This window comes from Periophthalmus magnuspinnatus, chromosome 23, assembly GCF_009829125.3.
Source record: "Periophthalmus magnuspinnatus isolate fPerMag1 chromosome 23, fPerMag1.2.pri, whole genome shotgun sequence".
NCBI lineage: Eukaryota > Metazoa > Chordata > Actinopteri > Gobiiformes > Gobiidae > Periophthalmus > Periophthalmus magnuspinnatus.
The window spans coordinates 7457803-7474206 of record NC_047148.1 but is presented as its reverse complement, the minus strand read 5'-3'; the positions used below and the strand labels follow the sequence as shown (position 1 = coordinate 7474206).

Genomic DNA, 16404 nt, shown 5'->3' with positions numbered 1-16404 from the left:
ATGCATCAAAATGCCAAACTGATAGTAGACAAAGGCCTTGGAAAGATGAAAACTAAAAGTGCACAAACTGATACTGCACCTCCTCCATGTTCTCTTTTATATTAACTTCCGTCCTGGCATCAGATCAGCTCCGGTGCTGAGGTTAAACTGGTTTAAGTCCACCCACATTAACTGTCATTGTTTGGCCTCAGGTCCTGCATGAAGAGTGGGCCCGATACTCTGCCTTCTACAAGTATCAACCGATCGATCTAGTCAGGTAAAGTATGGAAGATTCATTCATGAATTACCAGACGTGGGTAGAGAAGTCAAAAACTTGTACTAAAATACCGTAGCAATACAATAACACCAAATACCATACAAGACAATAACAATGGTGATCAACATAAAACTCACTAATAAACTTATTCACAGTGGGAAAAGCAACCACAACAAGTAGTGAGTAGAGTTCAAATATACCCAAGTACATGTTAGTGTTCTACAACTTCTTCTTTTGAATGGTACTGAATAAATCTAACTGTTACTACCCACTTCATTGAATTAGTAAAATGACTTTGACTAAATGATTTTTTAATAATACATGTCTGTTTGTATTTCAGAAAGTATTTTGGGGAGAAGATTGGCCTGTACTTTGCATGGCTTGGCGTTTATACTCAGCTGTTGATACCAGCCTCCATTGTGGGAATAATTGTGTTTGGATACGGAGTGGCCACGCTGGACACAAACATCCCCAGGTCAGAGGAAATGAAGCTACACTTTTAAGTAGCAAAATGGGTTTTTGTAAGACATGTGGCTTGAATTGATCATTTAAAGCAGACCTATTATGCGAAAGTAACATTTTAGAGCTTTAAACCATGTTATAGTTGTTTCCCCTCACCATTTACTCACCTGAAGTTATATTTGGAGTGATTTGTGCATGTTTGAGAAATCTTTAATCATTCATATCAATCATTCATATTTTCATGACGCCATATTGCCGATCAATCCCCGTTTTCATCAGCACCGGCATACACCCACTGCTCTCTACTTACTTTATTCTCCAATTTTACCTCATGATATGCGTAGGATTTGGCAGCTTCAGATAGTCATTTTGGTACAAATGAAAAAAAAAAAAAAAAACATTCTGCAGCTCGCTAGTGTGATATGCAGCTATCCTTTGGAGATGCAAACAACTTCACAGCTCTTTGTTGTGATGATGATTACAGTGACATTATTTTAGATTAATTTTGCGATTTAAAATGTACACATTATAACAAGATGATCCACAGGTGTCATAGATTATAGCTATGTAATAGACAAAAGCACAGGTCTTCTTTAAAACATACTGATAAAAATGTATTGAAAAACAAAAGAAAAACAGATTTGTATAGTTCAAACACAATGCTGATAATGTTATTCTCCATAGTGAGCAAAATAAAATAAAAAAATATTGAAAAAAAGAACAAAAAACTGTCCAATACTATTTTACTGGTGCTGTATGCATTGGGCTTGTTACTATCAATAAATGGTGACATTTAAAAGTACAGGCTCACAACATGTTGATCTAACAAGTGCGCTCTTGGCCAAAATATTTCAAAATCTGTAGGAGTTATCTCAATCTGTGCAGCTACATACAAGAAGAGAACTTTGAAATGTCTTTGGAGATGCTTTCTGCAGATTTTTGTCCAATGGTTCTAAGCTATTCTCAATGCATATTATTAACATTTGCGTACATGCTAGCAAAGGAAGTCTCTAGATATTTTAGGAGGCCTGTATTATGCTATTTTCTGATCTATGTTATAATGTGTCCTCCTCAAAACATACCTGTAGTTTTGTTTCATTCGCACGTTTAACACCCTGCATATTTAAGCTGAGTTCTTCTTCATAATAATTCTTTTAAAATGCTTGTTGGTAAAGTCAAACGCCAGTAGCAACAGAATTTGAATTTACATACTTGTACGTTTTGTATCCTTTAAAATTCTTGTATGCTATGCAGTTATACAGTAATACATGGTGTAGGTACTACAAAGGAAGGGCCTGTTGGATTTTCCTTTATTGTTAGCGTTACAGCTGCGAGTGGGCGCTCTGTGTCAGGAGTCATAAGGTTTCTGCCCACACTGCTCATGAATGGGGTCAAAGAGAAGCACTTCTTTTGTCATTACATGTTCGCTTCCATTCATTGGTAATAAAAGATCTTATTTCATTTCCAGGAAAATGTTAAGTCAACTGTGTGATGATGTTAATGCAAGAATTCATTTAATGCCCTGATGATTGTCAAAGGATTGTGTCAATATAAGATACAATATAAAAGATGGGCTAATAGCTGATTGTAAGCAAACTGATTCATTCTCCTTATTTGTTTGCATACTGAGAGCAATAATTGACGCTACAGGCAATATCTAATTCTATTCTTATAATAATGATAATAACATTGTCAGATAATGATTAGATAAATAAGTTAATAGCCTTCACGAGGGACCTGAATGCGGTATCATGTGGCTGAAGCCTGTCTTAGCACTTGCCTGTAAATCTCGCATTGTTTGTGTAGGAGGAATACAGAATGGTGGTGGTTGGTGGAGAAATCGATGTATTTCTTATATTAGACTTACTAGTGTGCAATGTAACACAGGGATCTATTAGTCTTAATTTATTTAATGGTAACGGTTGCAGCAGCCCAGAGTTTGTGTGGTTTGTTTGTTGTGGTCCCCTCACGTCTTCCATATCTAAAACATATATAGGCTCGTTTTAGCACAGTTGTGATGGAGTGGATCTTATTATTTGCGAGAGGACTAAAATAGAAGATAGTCATTTTTGTCAATTTCCCAACTCTTCTACTTTGTTATAATACTAAGTAGGGATGGGATGAGTCACAATTTCCACAACGCAAGATTGGGTCCATTAGAACAAAACATGATAAGATTTTGACATCATTTATAATAAGGAAATCGTGCATCTGAGTCTCATCCTCAAAAGTTTTTATTTATTTTATTTAGTATTTGCAGCACTGCTTTTTGGAACTACGACTTATAACTTTTTTCCAAGGCAAATATCACAAGATAATTTTTCACTTTTTATGGCAGATTTGTTTCGCTAGATCTAGAGGCACGAGATCTTACCCGATCGTTAATTTAGTCCTAATATAATCTTCCTCCTCTCCCATTCAGTGAAGCTTATAGTCATGTTACTCCAAACTTATTTACAAACCTTGTCATTAAATCTTGTAGTTTGGAGATGTGCGACGAGCGTCTGAACTTCACCATGTGTCCTCTGTGTGACGGGGCGTGTGATTATTGGAGATTGAGCACAGCCTGTGGAACGGCCAGAGCCTCGCACCTGTTCGATAACCCTGCCACTGTGTTCTTCGCCATCTTCATGTCTCTGTGGGGTGAGCTGAACCTTTACTATAGTGTGACAATGCATTGCAGTAGAGATGTGACAAAGTTTGACATAACATCAACTTTAATAGATAGTGAAATAAGAAAAAAAAGAACAACAACTCAACTCTCTCCAGAATATCCCTATAGCGTGTAATGTGGTTATGGTAAATGGTCACAGTTTTATATAGGACTTTTCCACCTTTAGGGCACAGAAAACGCTTTACATCAAAGAACCACTCACCCATTCACACATTAGTCTACGCAGACACTGGAGTGAGGGGAGTTAAGTGTCTTACCCAAGGACAAAATGACAGCATTCATCTGTAGGATCTGGAATCACACTGCCAACCCGATGACCTGATGTGGAACTGATAATGTTTAAGTCGAGAACGTGATTCAAACTGGCAACCTTTGGATCAGAGGATGAACTCTGTACCAACTGATCTACTGTCACCCCCTGAGCTACCATCGCCCCCACTTTTACTACTGCAAAACAGAACTTGTTTTTGGCAAGTTCTGGTCTAATTCTTTCTAATAAAATGCAGAAATTGTGCTGGTTTTGCACCAATATGTTTTGAATAAATGCAGATTCCTAATGCCATCTTTGTTAAAATTAAGTGAACCTAAGATCACAGTGGACATTTCTTGTTTTTTTCCTTAATACAGAGTTTGACCTAACCGTGAAATTCAGAACCAACACTCAAACCGCTTTACTATATTTCTTTAATTTATGTTTTTGTAGCCGTGCTGTTCCTGGAGCACTGGAAGAGACGTCAGATCAGTTTGAGCTTCAGCTGGGATCTAACAGGGATCGAAGATGATGAGGTAAATATACGCACAACATTGCATCAACATTATGTAAGACGTTATTAATATTACAAGTTTAAACTATTTATTGCTAGTGCCTTTCTGGGATGTCAGAACTTAGACATAATTTTTATTTTCACACTTTTAAGTCAAGGCCTCACATGCATAATTTAACTAAATAAAATAACTACAAAATAGGATAGAACCTAGAATAACAGTGTACTCATTTCTCAATAGGTCTTCCTGGTTAAATAAAGGTACATAGCATTGTCAAAAATAATATATCACATTATGGTTTCCTTCAGGAACAGCCTCGGCCAAAATATGAGAACATTGTCCTTCAAAAGCGACAGAGGAAGCAACAGAAGAAAAAGAAGAAAAAGAATGAGGTATGATCAACGCTGTGGTTTATGTAGAGCCACAATTTGGGAGCCACATCTGCCGCTATTGCCTGAACCTGGGAAAGTATTATTCAGGTAAAACAACAGCAGTGTCTGTGATATTAGTTTGATAATCTCCATGGTGATTGGTGAAAATGAGGTCACCTATCTGTAAATACCAGCAGGAGTAGGAGCAGAAAGCTTGGTACCACCTCTGGACCAATCAAACTAACTCTAAAACACTGGACCCAAGATCACTGTCGGCAACACTAAATCTCATTATGGGATTACGACACCAATCCAAATTAAAAGTGGAGTTTGATCCTTTTCAAAGATTTGAAACAGATCTGATGAAGGAACAGTACTGATTATAAGCTAAGGCAACATGAGGTTAGTATAAGAGGCTAGGGTCTGCATGATTAAAACAGGTTATACAACAGGACACGATCATTTCTAGGAATTGTCTATTGTTTGAGTGGAAGTCATTTATTGCGCTGCTGGTGGTAAAGTGATATTCAGTCAATATTGATGATAACATTTGATAGACCTATAACGTTGGTGTAAATGTTTTAAACTAAATATGCCTTTACTACTTTTCAAATATTTGAACAGTTAATGTTAAATTGAGATGGACAGAAAATTTGTGATTTTTGTATTAGTTCAATACCATTTGAGAATTCCTAACTCTGTCTGATCTCGGAAGCTAAGCACGGGATGGGCCTGGTTAGTACTTGAATAGGAGACTGCTGGGAAAACCAGGTGCAGCAGTAGGCCTGTCATGATAACAAATTTTGAAATACGATATATTGTTAAAGAAAATATAGACGATAAACGATAATATTAAAACCCATTATGCCAGTGACACGAAAACCTTGAAGCAGGATTTTCCCAAAAAACGATTCTATATGTGTCATATTGTTAAATAACATGAGCTTCAACAAATAAATGAAATAATTAATGAGTCATGAAAGTTATTTATTTAACCTTCTACAGCTCAAATATTCAAGAAAGTACAAAAAAATGACAAAAAGTTCCCCACTGATTCAAATAAACCCCAAATATTATTGTACCTGCTCTTATGTATTGAATGATAAGTTGATATGGTATTGTAGTACTGTAGTATTGCAATGCATCCTGGGACTGTTGATTTGTGCTTACGCAAGAGCTTGGCTTGTATGAAAGTGGTGTTTTATTGTGTGATTTTTAGTGTAGTCGCAGGGGACAAAAGTGCACGTTATTGGACTTGCTTCTGTCAGACTACCTCAGGGCAGCTGTGGCTACGATGGTAAATTACTGTAATGGTAAATTGTAAGAGTGGAGTGAATGAATAACTTCTAAAGTGACTTTGAGCCTCTGGGAAAGAGCATATTACACTAATGCATTATTATTGCTTTATTTATTTCTGGTATCACTTGTACACTCATGAACTCTCACTCAGGAACATGAATTGTTAATCATATTGCAATGGCTTCTCAGAAAAATCACAATTGAATATTCATCCAAAATAATTGAGCTCTGTGCAGTTAATTAATTAATCTTTTCACTATTTAACCCTAATCTGTCATTACTGTGTTTGTAATCAGTGGACATGTTTTGCAGTCGGAGAAGCAGGAGGATGGGACAGTAACAGGGAAGGACAGGTGGAGGCAGAAACTACTGTCTGCCATGTCTTCTGGCAAACCGGTAACTCCTCCCTTCTACGCCCTAACTCCTCCCCGACGTCCTATGTCCTACTTCCTACTTCTCCTTCTTTATCCTTCCTTTTTCTGTGCTGCGGGCTATGTCTCTCTATTCTTCTCTTCCTGTCCCATCCTGCTGCACAAGACTGCTCAGGTATTCCCACTTTGATTACTGTACCTAACTTTAGATTCAAAAGCATGGCTAAAACCTTTCTAATTTTCTTCTTTTTTCACATTTCCGGTGCTATCTCTGTTTCCTCTTTTTATATTAATGAGAGAGAGATTAAAGTCTTAATAATTCACATATGTACTTTGTCTTTTGCCAACTATTTTTGAACATGGCTACATTTTGTACTAGATCTTACACTGGATACATTGCCTCCTTACATTACTACTGTACTACGCTGGGACGGGGTTATTTTAGTGAAGAAACAAACTGTTCCAACCTACACACACAAGACAGCTATCTTTTACAAACAATATGGTTTTAGTCACTGAAATCTGCAGTGACAAACAGTATAATACCCAATAATGCACTTAAACATCCAGATAGTTTAAGATTGGGATATCAATTCTTTCATATCACTGACAAAAGTTTCTCTTTATGTACATTTTTTTCCAGTAACCATTTTTTGTTTAGGACTTTCCCACATCAGAGTAATAATGAAAAGTCTTAAAAGTTAAGCGTATAATGAATCATCCTGGAAACGGACATGTAACTGTGACGTTAGTTGGATCTTTGGCTCAGAAAAAAGTTCTTAACTACAGCACAAACTTACTCACATCATCCGAAATTAAATCATGTTTGTAGAAAGATAATATACGGGGCTGCCCATGTTAAATAATAAACCCCCCGCAGTGATTCAAATTGTGGTTCAGATTAGAGATTAAAGCAGATTATGAGATAAATACTCCAGTGGAAAGGCACTGATTCAGCCTTGGGATGAGTTGGGTAACCAATTTACAGTGGTGTATGTTCCAATGTCATTTATTTATTTATTTTTTTTTTGGTTAATGGCTTTCAAACAACAACCTCTTCCAATTTAGTGTTGCAATTCATAAATAAAATAGAATGTCTTTAAATGTAACATTTGGGACAGCTCTGTTCAATAGGCTCTGAGCACAATAGTGTAATAATTGGGTAGTCTTTATTTTAATTAATTTGAATTTTAATAGGTTGTTTATTTGATGTTTTCCGATTGTAATTACAGTGATAGCTTTGAGACACAGTAAGGTGTGAATGTCGCTGTGCACAGAACCTATTAATCTACTATACTTGTTATGTTGGAACTACTTTTCATGTTTGGTCTGATATAATGAGAAATAGGAATTCTTCAGTTTGAATTAAATATAAGCCTGTACAGCATGACAGAAAATATCACAGTGACATTGTATACTTGTAGAACAATACCAGTAGTGGCCCAATGGATTTAAATATAGTGTCCAAAAAGGAGCGGATGTGGGGTTCTCTGGTATTAAGTGATCATTGCCTTTTATGTAGCTCTAAGTGGAGTGTAATGGCATGTTTCTGAGCCAATGGGAAAGGCACAGCTGCAAATGAGAGAGAATGAGAGCATCTGGACAGTGTCACAAGTGTTCTTAAAAACAATGTTCTAGTTTTCTCAATGGCTTAAAGCTCCTCCAGGTAGACAAAGAGGAGATGGAGAGGCAGTACATTAAAGCAGCACCATGTTTCTTCTACTTTTCTATAGGTGGCACATCACCTGTATGATTCTCTTGATATGATTCTAGATAGATACTGTTGAATGTTTGTGTAATCCCTCAGTCCCTCAACTAGGCAAAAAGTTGTAGTTGTAGTTGTGTGAATCTCACTCCTACAACTTTTCTCCATTTGACAGATTTAATTAATTTCTTTTACCGCACTGTTAAATGTTAAATAAACATTTTCTGGGAGCCAAGGAGCAAAAAGCCCAGAGTCAGTTTTGTGAAGATACAAGCCCGCTCACAGTAGGGACACATGTTTCATTCAAAATCATCTAAAAACATGCTTTTATTTTAGTTAAAATATTTCTCCAGTGGAGCTTTTATTGTATATACAACTAAAATTCTATCACTCTCTCCAATTACAAGTTACTGTGAATGGCTATTCTCATAGTTTTGCTTAACAATGAAAAACGAGACATCCCTTTTTGTGTGGCCAATGCACCTTAGTCCTAATGCAAGCTAAATGACTCTAGATTATAACGTAATGTAATATAGATTGAGAAGGAAAAGACAGCGTGTTGGTGAGTGGAGACTGGAGGAGGGAGGTGAGTAGGAGGAAGCCATGCTGGGCAGGAAGCCAGGGCCAGATTAGCGACTGTCACTATGGAGACACACCAGTCTGTTCATGTGGACAGGATCTGATACCTGAGCCTGACTGGACCCATACAGAGACAGAGGACAATTATACTGATCATATACTATCGAGGTGGATGGGGAGGGTAGATTGTAATTGTATGACCATTGAAGGCTCTTACAAGTACTTTTGTGTAATTTGTTGTTACAGGTTATTTGATTTTAAGTTTTGGCTCTAGACCTCTCAGTTAAAAAGACCCAAGCTGATCATTAATAATTAGAAATGACTAAATCTCAGTCTTGATTAAAATTCTAATTCATTGCACAGTTCTTAATTTTTCTATTATTCTCAGTCTCACAGATGCAGGAGTCAAGTAAACTGTACCAGAGTCACTAATTCACCTTGGCAGTAGTTTTTATGGTTCGAGGAGGAAACTACATAACCCACATAACCAAATATGTGATGTCACCAAACAGAAATAGAAACTGATTTTATGCTTTTAGTGTAAATGTCAGCCTTACCAGCTCTTGTGCGTCAATTGGATCTTACATGAATTTCACACTATTCCAGTCACTAGCATCCATCTTTGAACAAGAACGGGGAGCTTAGACATCATTTATCTCCTATTTATAATTCCGTCCTCAGACCTAAATCAAAACAGGGAAAACAACATTTCCAGCCAATATGCTAATTTGTGTGAAAGCACCTATTAGGGTCTGAGTGATTATGCAAAATATGACACAGTTCACATTTAATGTAGTTCAACAGACCTAGTTAACAAACAGAAAGAAATAGGTGTGTTAGTTTCAGTGTAGCTACCTCCTCCCCTATAAATATAAGGGAATGTCCACCAGAACTGAAGAAGCTGCTTGGATGTGCAGGGACACGTCTTCACTCTGAAACTTTTGTCCATTTGACGGAATAGATTTTTTTTCTTTTGCTATACTAACTTATTTCTATCAAAGAAGTGTAAACGTGTAGTCCAATAGAAGAAAAGTGTTACAACTGTTCATATCCTTATTAGATTACACACATTTATACACACATACTTTATTCATTTAAGAATTGAGTTGTTTTGTGGGTAGCGGACTAAATCTTCAGGGTTATGTACTGTTGAGAATGATCATATTGCTCTATTTTGTATACATAGTGGCGAGTTATTGTTAGTGTATGATGGGCTGGGCAGCTCCCTCCATGGACACATCAGTTTAAATATAACTCATGACCCAGTTCCTCATGTCTCTCAACAGCCTGTACAGACACAGACACATTTATTCTGAAGGTCTGCGTGTCCTTTTAATTAGATGCTCCGCCGGAGTATCAAAACACTGCTCTGCTTTGGGCCTGGGGGACTGGAGATGACAAAGAGGAGTCTGGTAATGTTTCCGTAGCAACACAATAAGGAATATGGTGTGGAGCTCTCTCACCCCTAACCAGAGGGTCTGTGGTTTGTGTCCTTAAAGTGAAACATACACTTTCATCAAAGAGTCATTGTCCAGTCCTCAAGCCAGTCCTCAAGCCACTTACTCTTTGACTATACATGTTTATAGTTTGAGATCTTGAGAAGTCCTCAGGGGTTCTGCTCTATAGTCACAGGTTTTCTCAGAGGCACAGTAGTGGGTCAATGCAGAGGACAATTTTACTATGAGCACACTAAAACAAATGATCTTACCTTAGAATTACTATGACTTGAATGATAAACTGTAAAAACAGAATATCTCGACAAGTTAAAAATCATTTCAATTCAGAATATCTACTTTCTTTACTAGTTTAGATTCATTTAGCATTATCTAGATTTCTGGACTTGCTTCAAGGAATTTCGGTCCTTCTTTCAAACAAATTTATCGGCCAGTGGAGGTTTTTGCAATATAAAATACAGCGTTGTAGTCACGATATTTTTAGCTAGTCAATCCAACCTGAGAGATAACAAAATTATCAAGATAAATCACGTTCATGCATTACTTTTTGTTCATACATTTAACTTTTTTTTTTTTTTTTTTTTTTTTTACATAATTATCAATATTTTTCAATCTTATAAAGGTATGTATAAGACCCCAATGCTTTATCTAGTGTGACAACAATTAGATCATTTACATTTCTCATAGTACAAAAATCTCTTCATGGTTGTGCTTGAATATTCTCTATCTATTTTTCTGTATATGACACATTTGCACTGTAGCACTACAGTCACTAGATGGCGGTGTTCTCCTGCTTTTGCACTTGCTTCTGAAGTCTTAGAGGCTACAGAAATCTACAAGCTGTGTGTGTAATTCTTGATTGTAACATAATATTATCACAGTTATTGTTTGCCAGTACTAATGATTTTAGATATACCTTTAATTGGTTGTACAAGATATCCTCATGAATGGTACTCTGAATGTATTTGCTTAATGTTATTAACAGATTAATAGCTACTTTCTCATTACTTTCAGTCTGGGGTGGAGAAATTGACCTGGAAAGATCGTCTTCCTGGATACTGCATCAATGTTTCATCAATCCTCTTCATGGTGAGACTGTAAATATTACTAGAAGTGTTTTCCCAAGTGTGTAAATGTACAGAAGCTAATGTACTTAGATAATCTAGATGGATATGACCTGTGAAATATTCATTCTAGCCACTGCTGAGACAAAATAATACAATTATGTGAAATTTTCTTTTCTTTTTTTTGTTTTTTGTTTGATGATTTAACAGGAAAATATAACTAAATAAGCTATTACTATATTTTAGCTTTTACAGTCTGACTCATTGCAAATGTATACTGGTTCATTGATTGTTTTGTACAATAAAGTATATTCCATCAAACACATTTTTTATTTCTATTTGGCATATAGTCATATTCAGTGCTAAAACGAGTGTGTCCTTACCTCCTCAGACTTCAATTATGAATCCTGAATCTGACCACTGCTGTGATGTTATCAGACAGATGTGGTCCAATGATGACTAATTCATGTCGCTTTTCTGTTTCCTCTCAGTTTGGCCTGACATTTTCGGCAGTTTTTGGCGTGATCATCTACAGAATCACGGTGTCTGCTCTGATGGCCATGAGCTCAGACCCGGAGGTGAAGTCCAACGTCCGTGTTACCGTCACGGCAACAGCAGTCATGATAAACCTGGTGGTGATCCTCATCCTCGATGAGATCTACGGAGCAGTGGCCGTGAGGCTGACGGAACTTGGTATAAATTATTTTGTTCTTTTGTACAAATCACAAAAATACACATGCATAAATCCATCGTAGGGCTGAACAAATACAATTCTTAATGGCAATTCTATGTTTGCCATGGCAATTCTTTGTTTACATATTGACATTATATTTGTAATATATTTAAAAATCAAGATTTAGTTCACAGAGCTGATTCATTCACATTTGGGAGGACAATAAAATATTAACTGCTGAATTAAGAAGAACAAGAATCACTTGCATTGCTCTTTTGTGTGCGTGAACGGGTTAGTGGTTCCTTGACGTAAAGCGTTTTGAGTGCCTTCAAGGTGGAAAAGTGCATATACAAATGTGACCATTTACCAATACTATATACTACCTAAATAAGGACACACTATGCAATTTGTTAAGCAGTAACATTCAAAGTATAGTTTAAAGTTAATTGCTGTTTACTTTCATAGTCGCTTATCGGAAGATACAAAACAAGTACATCTGTACAATGCAATAATTCATATGTACATGGCTCAAAATTTGATTTTTTTCTACAATTAGTGACACATTATTTGATAGAATACCTATATTTTCCAAACATCAGTTTCAATGTGTTCTTGCAGACGACTGGATCTCCAACATCCACAGTCCAGACCACAGAGCAGACAGCAGCCTGTGCATGTTTGACTTTTCACAGATTGTAAATGTTTAATACAGGAATGTTGCATGTGTGAAGAGCCTCGAGTTTAACCTACTTCTATCACAGAGAATACAGCACGGTTTAATGATGTTACAATGTGGGATGCTTTTCACATCCCCACTAGTTTTTATGTAGTAATATGCAATAAAACAATAAATACACAAGTTCAATTCCCACCTGAGAGCATATAGTTGCTCTGTCAAAGGGTTTAACTGTAAAACTGTTACCCTGTAGGATATTTTGTAAGTTTTTTATTTGTCATTGCCTACAAACCCAAAGAATGAATTTACTGGATTGACCACCTTATACTCAACTAATTTTTGTAGCTAAACACCAATAAAAACCTCCCAGCGCTTTGGAGACATAGTCCTCTCCACAGCACTGAAACTGCTCTACTCAAAATCACTAATGATCTTCTTCTCTCCGCTGACTCTGGTTTAGTATCCATCCTCCTTCTGCTTGACCTAAGCTCGGCCTTTGACACCATTTCTCATTCCATCCTCCTGAACAGACTCTCTTCTATTGGCATCACTGGCACAGCCCTCACCTGGTTTCACTCCTATCTTTCTGACCGCACTCAGTTTATCCCGCTCAAATCTTTCTTCTCATCCAGTCTCTATCTCCACAGGTGTTCCCCAGGGTTCTGTCCTCTGTCCCCTCCTATTCATCGTCTATCTCCTCCCCTTTGGTCACATTTTCCAGAAACACCACATCCACTTCCACTGCTATGCGGATGACACCCAGCTCTACCTCTCTAGCAAACCAAACTCATCACTCCCACCATCAACCCTTCTTATCTGTATCAATGAAGTCAAATCCTGGTTCACCTCCAATTTTCTCAAACTCAATAGCAATAAAACTGAACTTCTCCTTGTCAACACCAAATCCACCCTAAAAAAGAATTTCTCTATACCCATTGATGGCTCCTCCATCTCTCCTTCCCCTCAGGTTAAGAGTCTGGGTGTCATCCTCGATAGCACTCTCTCCTTCACTTCTCACATTAATAACATCACCCGCTCCGCCTATTTTCACCTACGCAACATTAATCGTCTCCGGCCCTCCCTCACACCACAGTCCATAGCTGTACTTGTACACAGCCTCGTCACTTCTCGCCTGGATTACTGCAATTCTCTTCTCTTTGGTCCTCCACAAAAAACACTCCATAAACTTCAGCTGGTTCAGAATTCAGCAGCTCGCATCGTCACACGCACCCCTTCCATCAACCACATCACACCCATCCTCCAGCAACTTCACTGGCTCATCCTGCTCCACACATTCAAAGCCATCCATAACCTTGCACCTCCATACCTCTCAGACCTCCTCCATATTGCCACACCCGCTCGCTCTCTCCGCTCCTCTTTCTCTCTCCATCTCTCTGTTCCCTCAGCCCGACTTAAAACCCACTTGTTCAGACTGGCATATTCTTTATAATCCACACCTGCCCTGTCCTTTTCAATGTTTTTTTATCTGAATGCTTTTAACTGTATGTTCATAAATGTTGATTTTAACTGTCTGTAAATTGTATATTATATTGTATTGTATTGTAATTGAGTGCCCAGAAAGGCGCCCTATAAATAAAATGTATTATTATTATTATTATAGACATTAAGCTAATAGCAATAACTATACGGGCAGAAAACCCCCTTCATCACCCCCTCTTTGTACACTTAGCCTTCTTTTCTGCTTTTTGTTTTCAGAAATCCCTAAAACCGAGACTAACTACGAGGAGCGTCTCATTATCAAAGCCTTTTTACTGAAGTTCATGAATGCTTACGCCCCCATCTTCTATGTAGCTTTCTTCAAGGGCAGGTGAGTACGGCTAATAGATCCTAAGTACATTATAGACCATAGGCAGGATGTTTTACAAACCCAAAATATGCCTTGTTTGTTGCAGATTTGCTGGTCGACCTGGAAGTTATGTCTATGTTTTCAATGACTATCGAATGGAAGAGGTGAGTTGACGTTCATAATTTTAGTCACATCTGATTTATTTTCAAATATGTCAAATGAAATTGAGCTCAGCATATTAATCTTGTGAGTAGTTTTAAAAGTTCATATCTAGTCAGTTTGTAATATAAGATTTTGGACTTTATTTATTTTCTGACTGATTTCAATATATTTGTTGTAAGATTATGTGCTGACACCCATCCCTTTGTTACTTTTCCACAGTGCGCTCCTGGAGGCTGCCTGATCGAGTTGTGCATTCAGCTCAGTATCATCATGTTGGGGAAACAGCTCATTCAGAACAACATTTTTGAGATAGGGATCCCGTGAGTATTTACTGTCACACACCTCTTTACTTCACTCATATCTAATGTTTGAATGTGATGTGTGAAAGATTGATGGTGGTCAGAAAAGCTTTGGCAGAGATTGGCAACCAGCAGTTTGGCACAATTATGCAATGTCAAATGAAAAGCGCTATATAAAAATTGGACCATTTACATGATTTATTCTTCATAATTACACATTTCTTTCATATTAACTATGAGATCACCATTCTTATTATAATCAAATCAAAGTTTTCTGATGATAATGTAAAGTTGATGTAGAGATATTAGCTAAAAAGCACTTGAATTGGAATGTTTTTACTTCTTACATTAATATTGTATTGGTTATATTGTCCACCAAATGTAGAGAATGAATCTCATGTTAGATGTTTTGGGGGTAAAGTTGCATGTATCTAGATGGAGGTGGTTTGGATATATACAGAGGAGGCAACATGAATAAATGGTTAGAAGGATGCTGAACTGAGAGGTGGTGGATGTAAAGAAAACATATGAAATTAGTTGATGTGAGGAATCAAAATGACTGGTGTATAATAGATTTTCACATGACCCACATAACTTTTTAGACACATTTCTTTTTATCTTCCTTCTAACATACCATTCATAGCTGCTCTGTGCTAATTTGCGGTTGTGTCCAGTGCCCAGATCCCAAAGGTCAGAGGTCAGCTGTCAGACTTGGGGCAGTGTTGCTACTGTAGCTTTGAGCTCCGTTTAACCCTGAGCTCTGAGGTGAATCTTTTCCGTTCGTCTTTCCCGGGGGCAACGGCGAGCTCCAACACATGTCCTCATACCAGTGTCATACCAGATTCGTGTATACGCCAAAATATGCCCCAAAGCAACACTGTGAATTGATTTAATGCAAAATAGATAGTTTAATTCCTGGTAAAGATCTCCATAGAGACAAGCAACCAGAAAAGTGAAATGGTTATTGCTTTGTTAATGAAAAAAGCTTGTGATGTGGTTTAAGTGTTTGCCCACCAACATAAATATCAGTCACAATATCAATAACAGTTTGAACATCCCATGAGCATGCTGTTGTGCGAGACACTTGACTTAAAAGTTTAGACTGTATATATAAGTGGCCATAGCTAACCTGCTAGCTGTCGAGTTCCAAACAGGAAATGCTTCTGGAAGCTTCTGGCTCCATCAACTCGAATTAACTTTGTATTGAAAAACTCTCACCCCTCTCTCTGTAATTGCTGTTGTCAGGCTTGTCAATATGTTTGTATAAACTCGCTCTACATGATTTATTTTGCTGTTGTTAATAACAAACAAATCAATCACCTTTTTTCCCAGAGGAAAGAAGGCATTACCTTCAACAGCCTCCCTCTGGATTGACTCTTTAGTTGCTTTGATACTCACAGTTGGAATTTCAAATATGGAACTCGACTCCAAATTCGCCCCTGTAGCCACGAGCCTCAAAGAGCTTCATTTGACTGGAGCCAAAAGCTATTGGTGACGCCACACTCCCTTAGTCCACTTCTTTATACCCACCAAAATTATACTTTACTTGTCAACACACATGCAACTTGTACAAGAAAATTCCATAGATCCATTGGAAGATTATTCCCGAGCCACTACTATGGGCCAATCTGACGTTTTGGGAAGTAAAACTAGAACATGCAGAACAAACCTACACAGACACTAGAAGAGCATGCATGTTTCACACAACAAGGCCCCTTAAATTTTGCACATAAACTGAGGACCTTCTTGCTGTGGGTCTTATCCTCTTGTACTTCTGTGTCACAATA

The 16404-nt window shown here is 37.4% G+C and overlaps 1 protein-coding gene across 1 annotated transcript in view; it reads left to right on the top strand.

Annotated features, from left to right (window-relative positions):
- Positions 1 to 16404, top strand: part of ano2b (anoctamin 2b) — a 50933-nt gene that overhangs the window by 23593 nt on the left and 10936 nt on the right. The window contains exons 10-20 of the mRNA XM_055231493.1: positions 192 to 256; positions 597 to 731; positions 3201 to 3361; positions 4096 to 4178; positions 4466 to 4549; positions 6140 to 6223; positions 10951 to 11025; positions 11492 to 11693; positions 14066 to 14177; positions 14263 to 14320; positions 14538 to 14638. Coding sequence (XP_055087468.1) covers positions 192 to 256; positions 597 to 731; positions 3201 to 3361; positions 4096 to 4178; positions 4466 to 4549; positions 6140 to 6223; positions 10951 to 11025; positions 11492 to 11693; positions 14066 to 14177; positions 14263 to 14320; positions 14538 to 14638 — 1160 coding nt within the window. The remainder of the gene's footprint in view (positions 1 to 191; positions 257 to 596; positions 732 to 3200; positions 3362 to 4095; positions 4179 to 4465; positions 4550 to 6139; positions 6224 to 10950; positions 11026 to 11491; positions 11694 to 14065; positions 14178 to 14262; positions 14321 to 14537; positions 14639 to 16404) is intronic.